We start from the raw sequence: 16,901 nt of genomic DNA on the forward strand, positions 1-16,901 counted from the left end.
TGCACTAATTAAGCTCTAATCACAAAACCATTTTTCTAATCTTGGCTGATGAAAAAAATAGGGCGCTATAGCAAAATAGGGTCATCTTTAAAATACACTCTTTTTTTTGCGAAAATGATCCAGATCTATTATCAAAGTTCATCGAAAGTACAAAGCATCTCGAACGTAATAAAAATCACTATTACTCCCTCCGTCACAGTTTACAAGTCCTACGCGTATATCTAGGTTGTCAATTTTATCATCCTAATATAAACTATATAACACAAAAATTATACCTTCTGAAAATAGAACATCTGAAGTTTATATTGGTATATTTTTTGTAATATATGACTTGTATTAGATTGGTCAAATTGACAATCTAGGAGTACACGCACGTCCTGTAAACTAAGAGAGGGGGGGTAGCATGTTACAGAGTGCTTTAGTTCAGACATTGTACAGTGATTTATTTAGCTAGACATTGCTTAAAACGCTATAACGTTCTATTAGTGGTGCTATAAGGCACTCTATTTTTTGAGTGATCTTGGCCCAATCATATGGCTGCATGCATGCCGCTCCATTGTGTTTATATATAGGCACGGGGCCTGGTGCAAGCTGCCACTGCACTTGCACTGATGTAAACAAGGCCAGTTCCTGTCCAAAATGTTACCCGTCATAGTCCTAGTGCTCGTTGCATCGCCACTCTTGTTGCTGGCCAATGCCGTATGGATCACCGCCTCATGCTACTACCTCACGCCGGCGAGGATCCGGAGGATCTTGTCCAGACAAGGCGTCCACGGCCCCACGCCACGCCTCCTCGTCGGGAACCTCCATGACATCTCCGCCCTGGTCGCCGAGTCCACCGCCGGGGACATGGGCTCTCTCAGCCACGACATCGTCGGCCGCCTCCTGCCGCACTACGTTCTCTGGTCCAAGACGTTCGGTGAGTGGGCCACGTATGTTAATTGCATCGCTGGCCGGCCATGGCCCGCTTGTCAAGGCTGACCGGAGCTCGGTTCTTCCTATCTGCAGGGAGGCTGTTCGTCTACTGGTACGGGAGCGAGCCACGGGTGTGCGTGACGGACGCCGGCATGGTGCGCGAGCTGCTCTCGTCGAAGCATGCGCACGTGACCGGCAAATCGTGGCTGCAGCGGCAGGGCGCCAAGCACTTCATCGGCCGTGGCCTGCTCATGGCGAACGGTGCCACCTGGTCGCACCAGCGCCACGTCGTCGCCCCAGCCTTCATGGCCGACAAGCTCAAGGGAAGGGTCGGGCACATGGTGGAGTGCACGCGGCAGACGGTGAGGGCGCTGCGCGAGGCGGTGGCGCGGGGCGGAAACGAGGTTGAGATGGGCGCGCACATGACGAGGCTCGCCGGCGACGTCATCGCGCGCACCGAGTTCGACACCAGCTATGAGACCGGCAAGCGCATCTTCCACCTCATCGAGGAGCTGCAGCGGCTCACCGCACGCTCCAGCCGCTACCTCTGGGTCCCCGGCAGCCAGTGAGTCATCAATCAACATCACCTCACCACAAATTATTTATTCAGTTTTGAAAATATCTAGTAAGTGCCTTTCATGGTGATACCGCATTCCTTTTCTCTGTCGTGGTTTAAAGTAGTATACGGCTGTTTTTTAGGTATTTCCCAAGCAAGTACAGGAGAGAGATGAAACGGCTGAACGGGGAGCTGGAGCAGGTTCTCAAGGAGTCGATCCAGCGCAACCGCGAGATCGCGGACGAGGGACGGACGCCGTCACCGGAAGCGTGCGGCCGGGGGCTCCTCGGGATGCTCCTGGCCGAGATGGAGAAGAAGAAGGAGAACGCGTTCGGCCACGGCGAGCTGGGGTACGATGCGCAGACGATCATTGACGAGTGCAAGACCTTCTTCTTCGCCGGCCACGAGACATCGGCGCTGCTCCTCACCTGGGCCATCATGCTGCTTGCCACGCACCCCGAGTGGCAGGACAGGGCTCGCGCCGAGGTCGCCCAAGTCTGTGGCGACGCTCCACCCGCCGCAGATCACCTCCCCAAGCTCACCGTCGTAAGCCATCTGACACCGTCGAAACGCATGCACTCCGGCGCCACTGTACATGTCAATGTTTAACACGTGGAGTGGATGCGTGTGCAGCTGCAGATGGTGATCAACGAGACGCTGCGCCTGTACCCGCCGGCGACGCTGCTGCCGAGGATGGCCTTCGAGGACATCACGCTCGGCGGCGAGCTGCGGGTGCCGAGGGGCGCGTCGGTGTGGATCCCCTTGCTGGCCATCCACCACGATAAGGCCGTGTGGGGCACGGACGCCCACGAGTTCAGGCCGGACAGGTTCGCGCCCGGCCGCGCCCGGCCAGGAGCGGGCCGGTTCCTGCCCTTCGCGGCCGGGCCACGCAACTGCGTCGGGCAGGCGTACGCCATGGTGGAGGCCAAGGTCGTGCTGGCCATGCTGCTCGCGAGCTTCCGCTTCGGCATCTCTGACGAGTACCGCCACGCGCCGGTGAACGTCCTCACTCTCCGGCCGCGCCACGGCGTGCCCGTGCGCCTGCTGCCGCTGCGAAGCCCGTAGGCCGGCTTGGGTTTCGGCAGCGTACTCGCAATTTTGAGTGTGTGTGTTTTTTTTTGCATTTCTTTTTTGCTTGAGTAGAGAGAGTTTTTGTGCTTCGATTCGGAACTACAGTATACTGTCTATGAAGGCAGTGGCGGAGGACAAAAAATACTTGAGGTGGGACGGACGTTAAAGCTAAAATACTGTAGATCATACGCATTAACAATACACACTAATATGTTTATGTGATACTAAACATAATAGTCAAATAAAATGGAATATAAACATATTTTAATAGAAGAACAACTTAAAACATACTGATAAGTGAAAAGTATATTTTTCGTCCCTCAACTTTTGGTGAAATTTAGATTTGGTCCCTCAATTCCAAAACCGGACAATTTGCACCCCCAACTAATGAAACCGGACAACGTTCGGCCCTTGTCTCGATTTTGACCGGTTTTGGTGATGACTGACCCCGGTTTTGACCGGTGCTGACTCAAATTCGCGTAATTTTTACATATATGTGAACTTTTTAAAATTCACATACTCTTCTCAAATCCACATAGGTTTTTCAAGGTCGTGCAATTTTTTCAAAAATAAACATACCTTTTTCAAATCCATGAACTATTTCAAAATTTGTGTACTTTTTTCAAATGCGTGATTTTTTTAATTTGGGTCCTTTTTTGAAATTAGTGTATTTTTTTCTCAAGTTCGTGTAATTTTATCAAATCCATGGTGTTTTTGAAATTCACGTGCTTGTTTCAAATTTACATACTTTTTAAAGTTTGTGTATTTTTTTCAAGTTTGTGTTCCTTTTCCAATCCATGAAATTTGTTTGAAATTCACATACTTGTGTCAAGTTGACATTATTTTTCAAATCCACACTTTTTTTCTAATTTGCGTAAAAGAAATTCAAATCCGCATACTTTTTCAAGTCGCATAAAATTTTCAAATTCATTAACTCTTTCAAAAAAATGTACGCAAATATGAATAAGTACGTCAATTTGAAAAATACATTAATTTGAAAAAACCACATGAACTTTAAAAAAGTAAGCAGACTTGAAAAAAGTACGTGAACTTGGAAAAAGTACACAAATTTTTAAAAAGTTCACGTATTTGAAAAAAAATACCTGAATTTGAAAATATTAGGCGGACTTGGAAAAGGTATACGAATTTGAGTCGGCACGGTCAAAACCGGGGTGGGACAACACCAAAACCGGTCAAAACCACGATCGTGGATGAATCTTGTCTGGTTTCAGTAGTTAAGGGTGCAAGTTGTTTGATTTTGAAGTTGAAGGACCAAATCTAAACTTCACCAAGAATTAAGGAGCGAAAAGTATACTTTTCTCTATTGATAATGAAGCTTTGGTGCCGGCTAGAAAACCCGGTAAATGGCAGTACCTTCCTTGAAAAATCTTATGTAATTGAATTAAGATCAAGACGTTTGTACCCTCCCTCTCTCTCTCTTAAATAGCATAAAACTACTACTTTACATGTTTGGATTTTAAAAAACTACCGATTTTTAATTGTTCACTGATAACTACCAAGTTAGGGGTTGACTGTTTCAAAAAACCCTAATCACTCGCTGTTAGCAATTTAAAACGCTTTATGACAGGTCGAGCCCACTCCTAAACAATTCGTTTGTTTGACTGTTTTGTTTAACCGTTAACTTACATGTGGGACCCACATGCTCTTCTTCCTCTTATCTTTTGTTCTCTTCCTTCTCCTCATGACCAAGGCCAAGCTCCACCACCCGCCACACACCAAGCCAGGGCCGACAGCGGGAAGCAGCATGATACGTCTCCAACGTATCTATTATTTTTTATTGTTCCATGTTGTTATATTATCATTCTTGAATGTTTTACAATCATTTTATATCATTTTTCGGGACTAACCTATTGACATAGTGCCCAGTGCCTGTTGCTATTTTTTGCTTGTTTTTTACATCGTAGAAAATCAATATCAAACGGAGTCCAAATGCAGCGAAATTTTTTGTGGAATTATTATGGACCAAAAGACACCCAATGGGCCGGAGAAGCACCTGGGGGGTGCCACGAGGGGGGCACAACCCATCAGGGTACGTCCGGGCCCGCAGGCGCGCCCAAGCAGGTTGTGCCCACCTCGGTGGCCTCCCGCACCGCCTCTTTGCTCTATAAATACCACAATATTCCAGAAACTCTAGGGGAGTCGACGAAAATCAATTTCCAGCCGCCGCAAGTTCCAGAAACACCAGATCCAATCTAAACACCATCACGAAGGGGTTCATCATCCTCATTGGTGCCTCTCTGATTATGCGTGAGTAGTTCTTTGTGGACCTTCGGATCCGTAGTTAGTAGCTAGATGGCTTCCTCTCTCTCTTGATTCTCAATACAATGGTCTCTTGGAGATCTATTTGATGTAACTCTTTTTGCGGTGTGTTTGTTGGGATCCAATAAACTCTGAGTTTATGATCAGATCTATGTTTTTATCCATAAAAGTTATTTGAGTCTTTTGATCTCTTATATGCATGATTACTTATAGCCTTGTATTTCTTCTTCGAATCTTTCGTTTAGTTAGGCCAACTAGATCGATTTTTCTTTCCATGGAAAGATGTGCTTTGTGATGGGTTCGATCTTACGGTGCTTGATCCTAGTGACAGAAGAGGAACCGACACGTATGTATCGTTGCTATTAAGGATAACAAGATGGGGTCTATTTCTACATAAATAAATCCTGTCTACATCATGTCATCATTCTTATTGCATTACTCCATTTCTCCATGAACTTAATACACTATATGCATGCTGGATAGCGATCGATGTGTGGAGTAATAGTAGTAGATGCAGGTAGGAGTCGGTCTACTAATTTTGGACGTGATGCCTATATAATGATCATTGCCTGGATATCGTCATGATTATTTGAAGTTCTATCAATTGCCCAACAGTAATTTGTTTACCCATTGTTGCTATTTTTCTCGAGAGAAGCCACTAGTGAAATCTACGGCCCCCGGGTCTCTTTTTTATTATATTTCCCTTCGCGGTCTATTTTTATTTGCTTTTATTTTCAGATCTATTAATCCAAAAACCTGAAAATACCTTGCTGCAATTTTTATTTATTTATTTTATCTCGCGTTCCCGCGAGATCTACTTATCCAATCTACTACAATTTTACCTATCTTTTTACCCATGAGGGATTGACAACCTCTCTCTTACGCCGGGTTGCAAGTATTTGTTCTTTGTGTGCAGGAGCTGTTTACGTGGTGTTGTGTGGTCCTCCTACTGTTCGATAACCTTGGTCTCATCACTGAGGGAAATACCTAGCGTAGATGGCTGCATCATCCCTTCCTCTTTAGGGAAATATTGAGTAGTTCAAGCCGCATCAGAGCGCCACGCGAAGGACCAGCCGCCACCCAGGAGCACGGGCCGCCACCAGCCGTGCACCATGGCCAGGGGGGCAGGGACTTGGCCCGCCACGTCCAGGGGCATGGGTTTGCCGCCATCCTTGCGCCATGGACAGGATCACGGGCCGCCGCCAGCCGAGCTCCATAGCCAGGGGCTCAGGTCGTCGCGCCTAGGAAAGAGGGAGGGAGGGAGGAAGAGAGAGAGAGAGAGAGAGAGAGAGAGAGAGCGAGAGAGGTCGTGCAGCGGGGGAGCTCACGACGACCGCAGGCGTAGCTCACCGCCAGGAAGAGGCCGCGGCCGCCACACACGCTGGAAGGGAGCTCCACGGCGGCGCACATTGGACGGGCGAAGGGCGACAGGAGGGATCTCCGTAGTGGCGCCATGGCTTCTGGCCGACGCACTCATCACGGCGGTTGCTGGCCGGCGAGCACGGCGACGAGCGCGCTCCTCTCGGTCTTGAGCACGGGAGAGCGCGCACCGAGGAGCAAGGGCCCGATTCCTTTTTCCATAAAACAGTTAGGGACCTGATTGCTTTTTTTAAAAGTTATAGGGATCCAATTGCTTTTTAAAAAACTTACAGAGATACTGACATGTGGGCCCTACATGTGTAACAGACAAACAAACGGTTCTCTTACGTGTGGGTCCCAACTATCATAATCGCGATCAACTTAAAAGCACTCTGTGATTAGGGTTTTTTGAAACAGACAACCCCTGACTTGATAGTTATCAGTGAAAAAATAAAAACCGATAATTTTTTTGAACCCTAACCTGTAAAGTAGTAGTTTTATGCTATTTACTCCTCTCTCTCTCTCATGTAAAACACTATCGATTAAGTAAGCCAACTGATTGTGCAACTGGATCTCGATGATGTTAATTGCTAAGTTATTTGTGCCGTAATATTGCCACTTTCATAGGTATTTGAATCAGAGCTACTGTCACTATCAAGGGCCTGAAAATACTGCAATTTATAACAAGAAAATGACACTAAAATCACTACATTCTACATTGCCAAGAAAATTTCTGAAAATGCCATGTCGCCTGACAAAGGCGCCATCTCACCTGCCACCAACAATGATGTTGCGTTGTGAGGTTGCAATGAGTTTTAGAAAATGCTCCGTCTTATAAAATATATTAGTGAAAATTTTCAAGAGATTTTAAATAAAGTTTCAAATTTTTGAAAAATCCCAGCTATTTATATTTTTTAAATAATCAAGAATTTTATGTTCACAAAATTAAAAAATGTTCCCTAATTATTTAAAAAGTTCACAAATTTAAAATAATCCTGAATTTTATAAAATGTTCACGATTTTTTCATGAATTTAAAAAATCGCAAACTTAAAATATCCCAATTTTTTTTAAATAATAGCCAGTTTTGAAAGTTATCCGGGAACCAAACAATGTTTAGAAATCTTCTATTTTTAAATAGCTACAACCCATGACCTATTTTTCCTAGCCACACAACCATGCACACAAGCAACTCATGCATACAAGCCATAAATTAAAAAAAAGTATCTTCTCAAAACTGTAATTTATAACATGAAAATTACACTACAATCACTACATTGTACATTGTGAAGAATTTTTTTGAAAATGCCACTACAATTCAAGAAAAGCATGTTTCCCTTCTTGCTCATCTTTCCATTTCTCTTCACCGACAATGGCACCATGTTACCTAGCGCCGACAATGTTGTTTCATTGTCTGGCCGCAATAAGTTCTGGAGAATGTCCCGATTCTAAAATATGTTAGTGATAATTTTCAAGAAATATTGAATAACATATTTAAAATGTACTGAAATAAAAAATATTTTTAAAAGAAGCAAGAATTGAAAAATATTTCTGAAATCTAAAATGTTCACAAAATTTAGAAGATGTTCCATACTTATAGAAAATATTTTAAAATAAAAAATGTATGAATTTAATAAAATTTACACAAATTTCTCATGAATTTAAAAAAATGCAAACTTTTAAAATATTCCAGAATTTTAAAAATTAGCCAGTTTTGAAAGTTATTCGGGGAACCAAACAATGTTCTTAAATATTCTATTTCTAAATAGCTAAAATCCACTATCTATTTTTCCTAGCCATGGTCATGCTTTACATTTTGTTAGAATTGTCATTCCTTTAACTGCAATTTATTTTTGTCTCTTTTTATAAGTTTACATTTGCTTTCCAATAGTTTCAGATGTTTCTATAGCAACTATTTTTGCATTTTATTAGCAAGGTCCGTGCAGCAACGCGCGGGGCATCATCTAGTTTAAAAAATACATGAAATATAATAAACTTCATGAATTCCAAACAAATCATGAATTTGGATAATGTCTAAGAATTAAAAAATGAATAGAAAAGAAAACGTAAAACAGAATGAAAACTGGAAATACCAATAGGGGAAACATAGAAAAGGGGGGAAATGGGTTAATTATGTTCTAGAACCTTCCTAAAATTTGAGGGGGGAAAGAAAAGAAAAACATTATACTGGTTGTCCAAATAGCATGGGCTAGTGTGCGCGATTGGTCACTAACCAGCAACCTACGCGAGGAAAAGGATTTAGCAAATTATATTTGACACTCATTGCGCAATTTACTGGGGAACCGCACATGCAATGAACATTATTTACACATATGACTATTATTTTTTGAGAATAACATTTTAATTTCAGAATTTTTTAGAAACATGAATGATACTTTACTTGTCTATAATCTTGTATGTTTCATGTCACTACCTTGTCTTTTATGCAAACTTTAATATTTATTTGGACTAACCTACTAATAGTTGCAAGACATGCAAAAGTTCTTGTTTACTCTTATATGTGTAGGAACTTCATGGAAATCCAATGAAATATCAATAAACTTCAAGGTCCGTTCAAATTTGAAGTTATTGCAAACTTGTTCCTGCAGGGCCAATATTTAAGGATCGTCACTAGGACCCCTAAAGATGGAGTCAAACAAAGAAAGACGAAACATGAAAGTTAATACCCACATAATAAAAATATCGTAGCACTTGTAATCACCCACTACGAGTCTGTATGCAGCCTGTGGGTCCAATTCAATATTTATAAAAACTGACACTTTCGGAAATCCAAAACTGGGGGCGAAGGGATTGACTCCCACTCCTTCTAAACTTGATGATATCAACGTGGTTTGATCCTATGGGCTCATGAGAAGATATGTAAGGTTTTTAGGACTCTAAACATGCCCAAGGGCCTTGGACCAATGGACTATGGGGCTAGATAACCGATGTTAGATGCACCCACTTATATATTGATGGGAGACCCTAAAAACAACATTGATGGGAGACCTTACTTTTTCGAGGAGGCACCCCTTGGTGCGAAAATTACTGCCCCATAGCCATCATCTACAAAATATTTTTTTTACTCGGTAGCGGCGCCAAAGTGGATGCGGCACGGGGTTTGGTGGGTGCAGCTGAGGGTGAAGGGGGACACTTTTTACTCTGTGGGTAGACGGCCAAGTAAATATAGAGTCAGGGGGGCCGTGGAGAATAACTACTCCTCTAAAACTTTTAAGGGATCGGTTAGGCGTAGTTTAGTGAAGGAAAAGTGAAAATATTGTTTGTCTAAAGCTTTTTAGGGATCGGTTAGAGTTGCTTTGAGAGTTTACATTACTCCTATTGCGTGGCACAAACAGAAATCACATTGCATGATCGATTCTTGCGCGCGGATCACAAATGAGCATGCTGTTTAACAATTCTGAATATTCGCATGCTATACTCCACATCCGTTAAATATTTATAAGCTGTACGAACTTTGGATATCTACCAGATGGCAGTATCGTCTCCGATCATTTGACTGCAACCTGAAGCTACTACAGCGAAGACTTGTGAAATCTGAAAACTATGAACGAGTCCGGTGTCCTTGAGTTACCTTTCCTTCAAGACAAGACACGTACTACCGTCCAGTACCCAATACTAGACGATTCGCCAAACTGTCGGTGCAAGTGCCATCGAACTGAATGAATATCGCTAGTACAGTGCTATCGCCTATCTAGATCCAAGTGTGAATCCATATAAACTGATGTGGCAGTACAGTACTGCATAGTGTTCTTCTTCAGAGATTGTGATTTGTGAAATACTCTTGTACGTAATACATTGCCTTGTTACACTCTCTTGTGTCATCGTCAAGTCATAATCGGAAGCAACGTTCGGCTGATAAGAATTCTACCGATGCTAATGACAATCTGTCTGCAAGCTGGAATCGAATCCCACATGCAGTTGGCCTCTCCTCTCAAATACTAGTAGTAGTATGCAAGAATCAGACAACCTTGTTTTGTGCTACAATCGCTAATTGACTAGTACTTGACAGCTTTGCTATATACAATTATCATGGCCTAACTAACTTTGTCCATGGTGCTTACGGTCCAACCTAAGCTAATGGGTTTGGCCCTAATTGGCCGTGATCATGGAACTTAGTATCCTATATCCTCCTAATTGGTCGAGCTTAATAGCGGAAGATGAGTGGTCGATGATAGATGACTCCTGCCTAATTCCCCTAGTTTCGTCCAAGGAAAGCCTAAGCTGTACAATTTCATTACCAGGATGCATCGCAATCTCAGGAGCTTCTTCTGATAAATATATAGCCGCAACTTTTTCTAATAAAGAATCTAAGTGAGTCTGCAGCTGAGTGGAGTTCTTCAGCAAAACAAAATTGCATCACTGCACATATATCTCAGCCCAAAAACACAAGTAGTGAATCAAATCAGAACAAATGAGAACACGCTGCACAAAGTGGGGAAAGACAAACAGTCCCCAACTGTATGTAAACCATGTTTAATCTAACCAAATAACCGCTTGTACATAATGATACACGGTAGTATCACACAACTACGATTTGCAACTGTGATTGTCATCACTGTGTTGTGCAGATATTTCGATCAAGAAACCAACGATCGAGGGTTCAAAAAAGAAAAGAAATCAATGCTTTACAAGATTATGACCCACACGCTATTTATCATAAAGTGCAACTGTTTTTACTGTGATCTGCGGCTCATGAAGTCATGATGCACCTCATTTCTTGAAGGAATTGCGGGAAGAAGCAGAGGCGGTGCTCTGCTCGTCGACCTTGTGCACTTTGCTCCTGCTCTTGTGCGCGACGAATATCTTCTTGAGCGTGCGCATCATCACCACCAGCCCCGGGGAGCGCCGTCGGGAGCTCCTCGACGCCGCGAGCACCGCCGCGGCCTCGCGCTCCTTCGCCGGGGCCGTCGGCCTCCTCCCGTCGACGGGGTGGCCCGGGCCTCCGATTGAGCGCCGGCGCGACACGTCGAGGGAGGCGATGAGCAGATCATTCCTCTCCCCGCCCGGCGCCTCGTCGTCGTTGAGGTCCTCCCAGAGGCTGTCCATCATCTCCTCCTCCTCGTCCCCGCCGTCACAGAACCCGGCGGCATAGTCGCTCAGGGCGGGGGAGCAGCACCTGCCGCGCGCCGCGCGCCACGGCGACGCGGCGCAGTCCGCGGCGGAGAAGCTGCGGCGGATGGGCGAGGAGAGCAGCCACGCGGGGAGCGGGGAGGAGGAGGGCGACGGCGACGGCGACACCCTGTTGCTGTGGCGGTGGTGGCCGTAGCTGCACGCGGCTGCGGCGAGAAGCGGCGGCGGCGTGGGGAAGGTGAAGTCGTCGTCCGCTTCTTGCGCCGGCGCCGGCATCGGCATCGGCTCCTCCCGTGGCACCCCAAGGAAAATCTCTGCTCTGCTTTCTACTCGATGCCGACGTCGTCGTCGCGTCGTCGCCTTCTCCTTTCCTTGGGTTGCGAGCTTTTCTCGGGGCGCGAGATCGTCGGGATCGACGGGGGGTTGAATCGAATGGAGTGACGACAGCGGGCATGGGTCGCCAGCGCTTTATATACCGTTACTACTCCGCTCTGACTCCACCTGTCTGCGTACATTCAGAAAAAAAAAATGTCTGCAATTTTCGGCCCGACTTGAGTTCTAAATAACCGCCACGATTCACCGCAGCTGTTACGAATGGATGATCAGGCATTCAGGCCTATGTACATGCTAGTACTCTACCTTCAAGTTTCTACGGATGACTCGCAACAAAAATGTGTTTCTTTGGATGAAGATATGTAACTTTTTTTATCAAGTGGATGAAGATATGTAACTACTCGCACAGTTCCAAAATACTCGAATATGTGAGCAATTTTCAAATATATGATTTCTATCATAAATTTAATGAATGCATCGCATCCTTTTAATAGGATCTAATGTATGCATTATTTTGGTTACGCTATTTCACTTATAATAAATGTGCAAACTTAGTAAAAGAATATATGACCCGGAGTTATTTTGCAACAAAAATAAAAGCTGCCAGTCATGACCCAGAGTTATAAATTTAATGAACTTAATGAATGTGTCGCGCCATATATCTCACTTAATAATATATGACCCAGAGTTATTTTGCTACAAAAATATATGCCCAATCTATTAGTTTTACTCATATTAGTGGTCAAAGCTTTGGACACGTTTGCTAAATATCAGGCGCCTGCAATTTGTTAGGTGGCAGTCACTTTCGGTTCGTGTGAGGCTGAAGGCTGGGACGGCGTGAGGAGCACCGACCACGACGAGGCTGTGCCGTGCACGAGTGCAAGCCAGAAACTTGACGGTGCTGGTTGGGGGAGGGGGCTAGAGGCAATGAGGGTCAAGGGGACAATAGCGGCCACTAGCGGGATGGGGAGTGTGTGTTGGGGGGGGGGGGGGCTAGATGCGATGGGGGTCAAGGGGACAATAGCGCCCACTAGCGGGATGGGGAGTGTGTGTTGGGGGCAGGGGGGGAGGAGGGCTGGTTAGGTTGGTGGATGCGTGAGGAAGAAGAACGGGAGGCTGAAGATGAAAAGTGTGCGGTCTGTTTTTGGTCGTTGGATGAAGATTTAACGGTCCTGAGTGAAAGTGGCTGATGTAAAACATTTTTCAAGTGCCTGACGTAAAGGCGCTCTTTTTGAAAAGAATTGTCCGCATGAACAATAATGTGCTTATATTTTGAGAAGCAACGAGTATTTTATTTGACTAATAATCTTTCCCACATTGATAGCCAATGTTATAGAAGTTCGATCGATTGCAAATTCAAATGCTTTATAGGATGTAAAGTATTTTGACACGATGAATTAAACACGGGAGGAGGTTCTAGTGTTTACTTGAGGGGCAGAGAAGATATAATATAGTGTTGGGTCCATTGTTATACTGTTGCTACATACGTATATAGTTTGATTGCTACGTTTGTGGTCAACGAAGGCCTAATTGATGTCTCGTTTCCATCCATTTTATTCTGTCTTTTTGTCTAGCGCTATAGGTTCTGGACTAGCTAGCTAGCATTCCACTTGACCTCCCATTTGCGTGCCACTTTCAATTCCAAGGATTCATCCTAGCCAGGTCCAACCTATACCTAATTTTGGGCAAATCTGTACCTCAAAGTCTTGCATCCAATTAAACAGGAGGACAGGTAGCATCCATGTGAAACGGTTGACTCCTGAACATGCACACTTGTGCATGCCGTATATACAGATATTTTAGATGACGGCCTCAATGAAATATAGTACCTATAGATGACAAAAGGAAGACCATTTATTTTCTGTAATATTTTTGTTATCTTAATTTGGTGCTATGTGTGGTCTAGCCTACCTGCCTAACTACTTAATTAACATGTACAAAACTGAATTAGTCTTGACGATAGCTTTCTCTCTGACTTACGACAGCCAGCCAGCCACTAGCTAGCTAATTAGGTATACGCAAGATCGAGACAACACGTACTATAATCGATCGATCGATCGAATATTTATTAGTTTAACCTGTTCAATGGATTAGGGTACACGTTGGTATGCATCGCATGTAATGTAAGTTTACGCATGCATCATAGAGTATCTTGTGATGATACCGTGGATCCAGCCCTAGTGAAGTAAATCATGTACTCCTTGAAATTAAATAAACTGTACACGTCTTTAAAGTGGGTGCAGTAGTGATATGCCCTTTGCTTTACATGCATTAAAACCATTCAGGTGCGCATCAAAAGCGAGCAATGAGCGTGTCCACGGGGGCATTAGTGATACTGTTTTATCGATCGATAATTTTGGATGGTCACGGTAAAAAGGCTTCACACATGTGGCCCAGCCCCGTACTCCACGCAACCTCTCCTCCTCTTATCGTCTCCCCTCTCCCTCGCCGCCGCCGCCATGGCCACTGCTTCTCCATACCCTGCCTCGTGTCCCTTCCGCCGGTGCGATGCTAGCCACACCGCAGCCACTCGTAAAACGGCGACGACGAGGAGGCTCGGCCCTTGGCGCAGACCCGCGCTCCCGAGCAGCGGCAGCGTCGGATTTCTCTGTCTCGCGGCGCCAAACCTCCCGTCTGCGTCGCGACGCCGCCGGCATGGAGGCCCGGGATCTCGCAGCCTCTGCGGTGTCCGGTGCTCCGTCGAGGTCTCTGGGGACCACATGGCGGGGAACTGGCGCGGCTTCCAGTCGTGGGTTCCGGTGACTCAAAGCCGTACATCTGAGCCGCCACCTCCAGCTCGTTTATTCCATATTCCCCCTAGGGCTTCACCGCCATCGCAGATCCTTCCTTCCAGTTGCTGCCGCGTTCGTCTGCTACGGGTCCTCCGTGTTCGTGACTGCTGTATTGACACCGAGAGAATTTCTTCATCCGTCAGGTATTACTCCCAACACATGATTCTTTTGTTTTGGGGGTCGATCGAGTTTCCCTTGTTGGCTGCCAATTTCACGAGCGTCGTCACCATGATGGTGCTACTTTCGTGTTGGTTATGCAAGTGGTAGGGCTCTAAGTTGGGTTGAATTTCAGCATGGACCCTGTTTTTTTGTAAGCAAGAACCGATGAGCCTAATTGAAATAGTAGATCGTTGGAGCAAGCTACATCCGTTAGGTTCCTTCAAGGAATTAATCAGCTGGTGACGCAGTGTTTAGCGTCGGCCTATGGTGCAAAATTTGTTAGATTTGGTTCCTGTGTAATTTTTATTTGTCCAGTAAAAATCAGGTTAGTGTTGCCCCGAGAGGAAAATAAACCATCCACAAAGATTAATGACATGGCCGTGGTGTTACCCAATTTGGTGCATGCCAAGGAAGGAAGTCCTGTTTTTAGACCCGATCTTGTAATTACTTTGGTGCCTTCCCAGAATAACAGTGTGCACATGTGGTAGGTACAGTAAGACAACTAGGTACTGGAAAAGGAATAAGCAGGTTATGAAATTCCTAACAGCTCTTTCTGTGTTGATCAAATTGGTGATATGTGCTAGCTGGGTAGTTAACAAAGATTCTCTGGTACTCTTTATGTGAAGTGCGTGTTTCTCAGCGTCATTGCCTCGTGTGTTTCCGGTCTCTTCGACTTTACAAATGAGATGGCCGGCATCTCCAGTTCAGGTTGGTCGCTTGGTCATGTGCGGCTGTACAGATGGTTGTTCTTGTTGTGATGATGTTCATGGATTTGTTGTTGATGTTAACCCGCTTATAGCCTGTTCGTTGTTATGTCGCGTCAAGGTGTGCTCTCGTTGTCATGTTTTATTCAATTATTGTGCTGATCTGTGTGGTCCCTTGGTGTGTTCTAAGGCCAACCTGCAGCATGGCTGTCTCACGAGCTCACCGTTGCATGGTTTGATCTGATTTTGTGTGGTTCTAGCCGGTGCTTAAATTCTGTCCACATATTTATGGATGAAGCCCACACATACATACTCATGGATTTGATTTTGCACTATGCCCTTGTGAGCAATCAAGCTATCAGGTGAGAATTGATTCGTGGCTCTTTCTTTTTTTTGAATTGGTTGTTATGTGGTTCTTGGGGACTCAAACTCTGTTCCATTTCTTTCTTTTACCTCCTATTTATGGACTCACTTTTGTTAGGGAGTCGATTGAGGACCAAATGGGTATCTTGTCGCTCATCTCCGGCAAGTCAGGCGTCAGTCTGTCCATGGCGGAGCAGAGAATGCCGCCGGGCTCACCGTCCTCGTCACATGTGACCACAACCCACCCAACCAACCATGATCCTTTGTTCTTGCATTGCATTGCAACCTCATGCTTGACTGCACATCTTGGTTGTGTGATGTGATGAGAACATATATTGGATATTTGTTTTGTCATATGATGATGATCTCTTTCCAACAAGTAGTCACACTAATTAAATTCAGAAATCTGTTGGACGGCTCTCAACTTTGCAGCTTCATGGTGTACAATTAAAATTTGGCATTAGACAAAACAAAGTGTGATCTGCCTCTCTAAATTTCTTCGAATTCTGAAGTAGTACCGGATTGAGACGGAGCTAATGTGAAATTAGCTTTTCTTGAAAAGTGTGCAGTGAAGATTGTGTTAATGCATGAGGTAGGATGCGGCACATGTATGGATCCTGAGACAACACATACCCTCTTCTATGTGTTGTTTCGGGATGCTTATATGCATACTTGCTAAAATAACTATACATGTTCTTTTCTTATAAAGTTTAGATCTGACAACCAAGGGAACAGTACCCATCAGCTAAAAATGCAGTACGAAGATAATCCAGTAAAAAGTACCCAGTTCTTCATGCCGATTTAAAAAAACAATTAACTAGTACCTCCTTTTAAATTGGTTGCTTTGCTATACTACTAGGTTTGAAGGCGGGCTAGGTTCAATTTTTTAAGATGAGCTAGGTTTGATGATGCACCTTAAGCAATAGTTTATGAATCTGTCAATTACTGTGGCTGGCTGTGACATTCTTAAATGAGAAGTAGACAGGCCTTGTATAAGATGCATTATACAGTTCTAATCAAGTAATTATGGACATGTTCAATTACAGGCCAAGCCCTTTGGTGTGCTAAATGATTAAATTTTGTTATCTAACCGAAGCACTTGGAACTTCTGTGTAGAGGGTTATTTTTCCCTTTAAAAAAATGAATGCCAGCTCATAACATATGACGATGCTATCCTAACTGGCTAACTAATTTGTACGTATGAAGTTGTATATTTGAGCTACGGGTGTTTGTTGTAGTGCATGGAGTTTATCGTGATGGCCCTTTTGAGTCTCCCTTGT

General features: G+C 44.6%; 1 protein-coding gene across 1 annotated transcript; it reads left to right on the top strand.

Moving 5' to 3' along the window:
• Positions 1-639: 639 nt before the first annotated feature.
• On the top strand, positions 640-2,536 carry LOC123153410 (cytokinin hydroxylase-like). Its single transcript, XM_044572546.1, has 4 exons — positions 640-919; positions 1,009-1,480; positions 1,615-2,017; positions 2,105-2,536. The coding sequence occupies exons 1-4, from the start codon at positions 640-642 to the stop codon at positions 2,534-2,536; spliced, it is 1,587 nt and encodes a 528-aa protein (XP_044428481.1).
• Positions 2,537-16,901: the final 14,365 nt, after the last annotated feature.

Source organism: Triticum aestivum, chromosome 7A, assembly GCF_018294505.1.
Source record: "Triticum aestivum cultivar Chinese Spring chromosome 7A, IWGSC CS RefSeq v2.1, whole genome shotgun sequence".
Classification (NCBI taxonomy): domain Eukaryota; kingdom Viridiplantae; phylum Streptophyta; class Magnoliopsida; order Poales; family Poaceae; genus Triticum; species Triticum aestivum.

Coding starts and splice junctions, on each gene's coding strand:
- LOC123153410 (XM_044572546.1), top strand. CDS start 640: ATGTTACCCGTCATAGTCCTAGTGCTCGTTGCATCGCCACTCTTGTTG. Junction 920..1,008: donor TCTCTGGTCCAAGACGTTCG/GTGAGTGGGCCA, acceptor TCCTATCTGCAG/GGAGGCTGTTCGTCTACTGG. Junction 2,018..2,104: donor ACCTCCCCAAGCTCACCGTC/GTAAGCCATCTG, acceptor ATGCGTGTGCAG/CTGCAGATGGTGATCAACGA.